Genomic DNA, 8672 nt, shown 5'->3' on the forward strand with positions numbered 1-8672 from the left:
TTATTTTTTTTATAGAGCTTAAAATGAGCACTCTGCATGGACATACTCCTAAACCTCATCTTTCACAGAAGAAAGAAATTCTTACATGTTTGAAACAACATGAGGGTGAGTAAATGACTTTGCAGAATTTCCATTATTGTGTGGCTGTTCCTTTAACTGTGAAATTTATGAAGTTGGAAGGATGTGGAAGGTCTGACATGCTGCACATTATGACTCAAAAAAAAAAAGGCTTAGAATGACTGTGCCAGTTTCTCTTCCTCTTTCATCACCATGATATGAAATAAAATATTTTTTAATGCTCGTTAACAATGTTGTTTGAGAGCAGAGTTTTGATGGATTTTAATGATAGCACGAGACATAACAAATTAAACTATTTCACAAAGTATATATATATATATATATATATATATATATATATATATATATATATATATATATATATATATATATATATATATATATATATATATATATATTATATTAATTATATTATATATGTATACCATTCAATTTTTTTTTGTTTTTTGAAAGAAGTCTTTTTTATGCAAGGCTGCATTTATTTGATTACATATTGTGAAATATTATTACAATTTAATTGAACTGTTGTCTATTTAAATTTATTTTTAATGAATTTATTTTTAGAATCATTACTCCAGTCTTCAGTCAAATGATCCTTTAGAAATCATTCTGATATGCTGATTTGTTGATCAAGAAATAATTCTGATTATTATCAATGTTAAAAACAGTTGTGCTGCTGAATATTTTTGTGGAAATGGTGATGCAGTTTTATTTTGAGGATTCTTTGATTAATAGAAAGTTCAAAATGTATCCAAAATAGAATTTTTTTGTAACATTAAATGCATTTACTGTCACTTCAATTTAATACATCCTTGCTGAATTAAAGTATTAATTTGTTTCTTTCAAAAAAATAGTCTTGCTGACACCAGACTTTAGCAGTAGTTTATTTACATTATTCATTGCCAAGACTGTTGGTGAGATAAAAAAAAGTAAAAAACATATACAGATATATATATACACACACACACACACACACACTGTTCATTGAAACACATATTGACTATAGTGGGGCAAGTTAAGAATAAAAAGTTAAGAAACACAAAACAAATAAATGTATAAAAATGTATATCCTACAGATATTTTAGTAATAAATTCTATACATATATACCATACCATAAATAAATTTATGAAAAACAGTTCAGCCTCTTCATTCTACAGTTGGTCTTTGTTTTTAGGTATCTCAGTGCAATTTTACAATCTTTTGTTTAGTACAAATATGACAACACTAGAATTACAGTGTATTTTCGATGTTAAAACTCAGACAAATATTCTAGTTTAGAAACTAGGCATATAGAAATCCACTGCTGGATAATTTTTTGAACTTTTGACTTCCAGCCTGGCTTACTTATTGTACTTATTTTACGTGATGGCAGACTAATGTTAACCATTCTGAGCTGCTATCAGAACGACTTGTGGTTTTACTTTCATGCTGTATCTGGGTGTGCTGTTCGAGTTGCTGCTGAAGTTATCCAAAATCTGATCTCCGTTCTGCTCCGAGCTTGTCAGCTTCGTCAAGATGCTTTTATATGCCATCTTAATCTTAGGGACCTTAAATGCGTACACTATGGGGTTAACGGCGGAGTTAGCGTGAGAGAGGAGGATGCCGATGTAAAGGGCGACATCGTGCACTTTTACACTTGTGTAGTAGTTCAGCGTGTTCATTATGTGCAACGGGAGCCAACAAATGACAAACAGAACCAGAACCAAAGCCAGAGAATTGGCCAATTTCCGCTCCTTACAGTAAAACGAACTGGACTCCACGGGGCGCCCGACTCCTTTTCTCAGTTGTTTGGATATCATATTGAAGAGTAACATGTACAGGATCATCATGATGATGGTGGGTATAAGGATGCAAGCGAGGAAGTTGAAGTTGACCATGTAGGACATGTCTATAACGTTGATGAAATTACACTTAATAGTGGTGTTTTCAGTTGTTTTGGTGTCTTTTGCGTGCCATCCGAACATGGGGATGAGACCTAGTATAAAAGCAGAGACCCAACATACAGTGACTGCGGCCCACAAGTGCTTCTTTTTGACTGCTCCTCTGTACCTGAAAATTAAACATTTTATTAATACAATATAAATATTATAAAAATAATATAAAATTATTATTATTACATTTTAAAAGTTTGGGGTTTGGTAAGGTGTTTCTAACGTCGTTAAAAGTCTCTTCTGCTCACCAAGGCTGCATTTAATTAATCTGAAGTACATTTAAAACAGAAGGCTAATATTGTGAAATATTATTACAATCTTAAATAACTGTTGTCTATTGTGATATATTGCCAAATGTAATCGATTGCTTGATCAAAGGTGAATTTTGAGCTGAAATCATTTGTGCTGCTTCATATTTTTGTAGAAATTATGATACATTCTTGTTTTCAGGATTCTTTGATGAATGGAAGGTTGAAAAGAACTTGATTTATTTGAAATAGAAATCTTTTTTAACACTGTAACTGTCTTTACTTTCACTTTTGATCAATTCAATGCATCCTTTGCTGAATAAAAGTATTTATTTAGTTTAAAAATGAATAATTTCTTAAACATTTAGCATTAAATTAAAAAAAAAAAATTACAGATTCCAATCCCTTGGAATCAATGGCATCATAAAAAGTGGGCATTTCAATACTTAAAGATCATATTAAAAAGTAAAGTTTCATTTTCAGAGGCAGTGCAAGTTATTATAGTTTGATTGAAGATTATGAAAACATTTCTGTGAGATAAATACATTCTTAATGCATTTAGATTTCATGGTGACCTAAACAAGGGTTTTGTTTCAAGTTGCATGTTACTCTGTGTCATAATCATCTCTAAGATCTGCAAACATTTGCTTTCCTCCTTGTCAGCAATCTTGATCAACTTGGCCCCACACAAGTCTTCAAATATGCATTGCAAAAAAAGCTTGACTATTAAATGTTCAGACCTGAGAGGGTTATAAACACGCAGGTATCGGTCCACAGCGATGGCCAGCAGGGAGTGAACGGAGGCCTGGGTCAACACAATGACCACACAGCTGATGAAGAGGCAGGAGTAAAAACTAGTCTCCAAGCTTCTATCAACCACCACTGCAAGAGGAACAGCCACTGCTCCCACCAGGAGATCAGCCACCGCCAGAGACACAACGAAGCAGAATGTGGTCTGACTCAAGGCACGGCATGACCACACTGCCCAGATGACCAGAATGTTTCCCAGGCAGCATCCTACAGCGATCAGCACCTCCAGGGAAGTATAGATCACCTTCTCACCATCAGCCATGACGAGAATAAGCACAGGAACTCTACAGGAACTTGCTTTAAGCAGTGGTTTAAATAGGAAGTTGTCTCGACACATGCAGAACCAAACACGCTCACACATAAGCAAATCATTTTTTTTTTGCAAGATCATTACTTTGCCATGGCTTTTTCTAAATTTGAAAATAAATAAAGAGAATGTTTTAGAAATTTGAAGAAAAAAAAAGTTTAAAAATAAACTTTCAAAATATTTTGAATTATATTTAAGAATTAAGAAGATATACTACCATTCAGAAGAAAGATTTAAACTTTTTTTCAGCAACAACACACATTAATCAAAAGTGTCAGTAAAGACATTTATAATGTTAGGAAAGATTTTTTTCAAATAACTTGTTCTTTTGAACTTTTTTTTATTTATCTAAGAATCCTGAAAATATATATATAATCACAGTTTCTACAAAAATATAAAGTAGCACAACTGTTTTCAACATTGATAATAAGAAATGCTTGTTTCTATTTCAGACGTAAACATATTTTAGAAATGTTAATGTTTTTATTTTTAAATGCATTCAAATAGTTACTTTTAAATGATAATATTTTACAATATTAATCTTTGTACTATTTTTTGATCAAATAAATTCAGCCTTGCATTTATATAAGAGATTCCGTTCAAAAATTTGACCAACCCCAAACATTTGAACAGTATGTGATAATGCAGTTTTTAGGTCATTCATTTGGCCACTATTTACATTTACATTTTTGGCAGATTGTTTTATCCAAAGCGATTTACATTGCATTCAAGGACTTTATCAATTCATTCCTTGAAAATCAAATCCATGATGTGACATACAGCCAAGTATAGTGACCCATACTCAGAATTCGTGCTCTGCATTTAACCCATCCATAGTGCACACACACAGCAGTGAACACACACACAGTGAACACACACCTGGAGCAGTGGGCAGCCATTTATGCTGCAGCGCCCGGGGAGCTCAAGGCCAAGGGCACCTCAGTCGTGGTATTGCCGGCCCGAGACTCAAACCTACAACCTTAGGGTTAGGAGTCAAGCTCTCTAACCATTAGGCCACGACTTCCCCATCACGACTTCCCCTACTTATGATAGCATTGCCATAGCATTGCTAGCGCCAAGCTTTGCTGTTTGATCTATATTTATAAATATAATTTGCTTTAATTTCTCTGTTGGCACATAAAGCAATACACCTACAGCAATACCCCTATAGTGGTGTGCCATAAAATTGTGGCTAAGCTCGTGGCTGGTTAAGCAGGAAGCTGCTGGTTTGATCATTTGATCAGTCAACTACAATCATTATTGTGTTCTCAAGCAAGATATAAAGTAATCAAAATTGCATTTATATATATTTATATTTATTGTACATGATTAATCAATGAATGTGAAGAAAAAAACTGTTATCAAAATGTGATGATATCTTTGCCTCTGAAACAAATGTTCCTTTCAACTGATGTCACCCTGGCCATGCTGGCAATGATTTGAAAAACAAGTGTTAGTATTGGTATATCTCCTCTAACTCATCATTTATGTCAATCGTAAGTTCATTTTATTTTATTTTATTTATTTATTTTAGGGTGGTTGTTTCATGATTGTCAAGCCTTCTTGTTAGCAGTAATGCAACATTTGCAATTCACCCTAGAACAAAAATAGTATTAAGAAAGTTTCATTTGAACTCATACTTCTCTATAACAGTTTCCACTTATAATGACTGAAAAACTTTCACTGAACGAACCTCTAATTAAATGTCAAAGTTACATTTAGCACTTCTCCATGTCAAAATGACTGAGATGGCCAATCAAATCAAAGAATGTGGGGGCAAGGCTTTAGCATTCACGGGTTGTATTCCACTTTTAGACACACACTTGCAAACTTCCCTAAGCACTTCCCCTCGGGAGAATCCCCGCTGACATTTTGAACTGCGTTCCACTTCATGAAGTGGATGATGGGAGTTTATATGGACAGATTCTCACCCCCTCGATTTTGACCTAATATTCACACTTCAGTTAGCTCCATAGACCACGACACAACACGATCATGACATCATCGCAGATCGCATTTAATTTATCCCAACCCCAAATAACTAATAAATAGGACATTGCAAAGCAGCGGCAATTGTGGGCACTTATGCAACATAATCAATGATTTGCATCCAAGTAAACAAGATGGAGGGAAGTTGGTGAGTAAAGGGCATAAAAGTGAACTGAAACACAGTGGATTGGGATTGGGAGCAGGCAGGGGTGGGTGGTCAAGAAAAATATTTCAATTGGCTACCAGTATTTACGCAGTGTTTCACTCTTAACCCACAGTGGAAAATCAATCCACGGCAATAGTTTAAAAATAGCCAATTTCCATGGAAAAAAGTGGAATTGGCAACCCTGCATCCAACACGAGCTGCCTGAGTCAGATTTGATAAGACCATGCTGGAGGATTTGCTGCTAAACAGATCCTGAGCTCTTTGACATGTCTGATCTCGTAAGATGTGCTCCCTTTACACAGAGTGTGTGTGATCATGAAATCAAAAGTGAAAGTGAACACTGACCACTTATTTAAAAGTGATTTCAATACCGTGCATCTTGGTGTTGCAAAAAATATACTGTATTAGAATTTTTGCGGGAGTGGGCGGTTGTGGTCAAAAATTCAGTGGGAGTCGGATTAAGAAAACAAATCAAGCACAGGGCTCTAGTGTGAGGTAAAATGAGTAGCTAAATATTTAATATTAAATATATGTTTTTCGATACAATTGTTAGAAAGACCAACAGTAATATCCTGTTATATGCAAACTAGCCTACTCTACTTATTTCCCAAATTTGATAATTTTGAATTAAAAATATAGAATGAATCATCTATGTGATTCATGTAGGCTAATTCATAACTGAATGTGGCATGATATATAAACACTTTGGAACACTCTTCACTCTTAATCGTATGCCTATTTTGAAATTTAAAAGAAAAAAAATGTATTCTCAAACAAACCCTTGTTCTTTTACGGTTTTTCTGCCGGTATTATTATTTAGGCCTAATTACTTAAGACTATTGACATTACAACTGATTTTATCAATGAAATAAAAAATACATAATAATAATAATAATAAAAAAATATTGGACCCCATTAACTTTTTTATATGAAGATCCTGAAAGACAATCATATTGTAATCTCTGTTTTGGGGTTTTGTTTCACGTTCTTGTTTTCATGTCTTTTATTTTGTAGTTTGATTTGTGATGTTTCATGCTATCGTGCTTCCCTTGCCCTCTTGTCGTCTTGCTATTGGTTCTCTTGTTCTTTGTGTCATGTTCTGATTGGTTTATTGTCTTGTCATGGGATTATCAGTTTTGTTTACTCATTGGTTGTTTTAGTCATGTGCCTTGCTCCCCATTGGTTTGTTCTTGTCATGTGTCCATCTTTGTCTGTTATAAGTAGCCATGTTTTTGTCATTGAGACTTGTCGTGTATTAATGTTGTAACCTGCTGTCGGTGACTCTAGTCTGTTCATGCCTTGTCAAGTCTTCGTTTCTTGTTTGGATGTTTTGGATCACTCTGTAAATAAACTGCACTTGAGTTCTCACTACGCTCGCCTTCGGTGGACTGATCATTACACACATAGGTTTGGAATGATGACAGAAGTTTCATTTTTGAGTCACTTTTAATCAGACCGTATAGTGTCATCAGCTGTTAGTTGTGGTTAATCTGAAGTTGTTTGACGAGCTTGCATGTTAGTGTTCTGTGTGTACAGTATATTATGAGTGTTATGCTTCATATGTTTGTGTAACTCACATTCTAAAACCACTAAATGATCCTCCTCCGGAAGAGATCTGAAAGTGTGAAGGCTTTTTTTTTTGTTTTCTTGGTAGGTTGAAAAATAGCGTATTTCCTCTCTACCTGATACAGCAACTTGCACTCTAGTATTCACACAGAGGCTTCCAGTCCTGTAAGCACAATGGTATCAGGTGGAGGATTCTTTTACATCTCTCTTTAAGTGCTCATTGCAGTGGGATGCTGTCTGGGCAATATGTTGGTGATCTGGGCCATGTGGAAAAGTGGAGCCCTGAACAAACCCACTTTCTGCTTGATCGTGTCTCTGGCGGTGGCTGAGCCCTGAAGCGCTCATGGTTCCTCGCCGCTGGATACTGGCATCTTTACTGGGCTTCTTACCCATGTTTGGATGGTACAACCATGACACACTGACACGTTACAACTCCACCTCCATAGACTGTCAGTTCACTGCTGTCATTCCCATTATATACCTGATCCACTTTATCTTTGAGGGCTGTTTTCTTCCTCCGTTGGCAGTCATGATTGCTTTGTACTGCTACATCTTTTTAAAAATTAGAAGTGGAAGAGCAGTTATGTCAGCTGAAACCAGTACATATAAACAAAAGGAGCACCAACTGGCTACCTCTCTGGTTTTAGTCTTGGCTCTTTTTATTGTTTGCTGGCTGCCGTTACACATGATACAATCCATCACATACTATAACCAGAGTATACATGTACCTCCCATTGCTTTGTACTTTGGCATTCTCCTCTCTCATGCCAACTCGATGGTAAACCCTGTAGTGTACGCCTTCAAAATCCCTAAGATAAAGCGGGAGTACGGGAAGATTTGGAGGAGGGTGATTGGTCAACAGCAGCAGGCAGATACAAACAGTAGCAGGACTCCTGCTAGTAATACCACTGACAGTCATGATGGATGAGTTCATGTGAAACCACAGTCCACAGGGGGAGCCAATGACATGACTCCACAGTACAATAAATACAGACTAAAGAGACACACACACACACACACACACACACACACACACACACACACACCTATATATATATATATATACACACACACAGTATGTATGTGTATATATACTGTATATATGTGTGTGTGTGTGTATTAGTGCTGTCAACCGATTAATTGCATCCAAAATAAAAGTTTTTATGTAATATGTGTGTGTACTGTGTATATTTATTATGTATATATAAACACACACATGTATATATTTAAGAAAAATGTTTGTATATTAAATATATTTATATATAATATAAATTATATAAATAACACATGTAAATACATAAATATTTTATACATAAATACTTTTAAAATAAAAATGATGTGTGTGTATTTATATATACATAAATATACACAGTACACACACATATATTACATAAACAAAAACTTTTATTTTGGATGCGATTAATCGGTTGACAGCACTAATACATATATATATATATATATGTATATACACACACATATATAATCACTTTTTTCAAAATTATACCTTTCTAATCTTACTTCAGGTTGCAGTTACATTTGTTTGCCAGTAGGGCCCTGAAAACACCACAGTCAAAGT

At 34.8% G+C, this 8672-nt stretch overlaps 2 protein-coding genes across 2 annotated transcripts; one reads left to right on the plus strand and one right to left on the minus strand.

Annotated features, from left to right (window-relative positions):
• Positions 1–954: 954 nt before the first annotated feature.
• On the minus strand, positions 955–3466 carry LOC109091728 (adenosine receptor A3-like). Its single transcript, XM_042726597.1, has 2 exons — positions 2999–3466; positions 955–2128 (listed from the first exon to the last, which is right to left on the minus strand). Exons 1-2 carry the CDS (start codon positions 3457–3459, stop codon positions 1459–1461), a joined length of 1131 nt encoding a protein of 376 aa, XP_042582531.1. The 5' UTR covers positions 3460–3466; the 3' UTR covers positions 955–1458.
• Positions 3467–7011: 3545 nt separating this feature from the next.
• On the plus strand, positions 7012–8119 carry LOC109073747 (adenosine receptor A3-like). The gene has a single exon (XM_042725196.1). It carries the CDS (start codon positions 7440–7442, stop codon positions 8022–8024), a length of 585 nt encoding a protein of 194 aa, XP_042581130.1. The 5' UTR covers positions 7012–7439; the 3' UTR covers positions 8025–8119.
• Positions 8120–8672: the final 553 nt, after the last annotated feature.

Source organism: Cyprinus carpio, chromosome B6 (assembly GCF_018340385.1).
Source record: "Cyprinus carpio isolate SPL01 chromosome B6, ASM1834038v1, whole genome shotgun sequence".
NCBI classification, from domain to species: domain Eukaryota; kingdom Metazoa; phylum Chordata; class Actinopteri; order Cypriniformes; family Cyprinidae; genus Cyprinus; species Cyprinus carpio.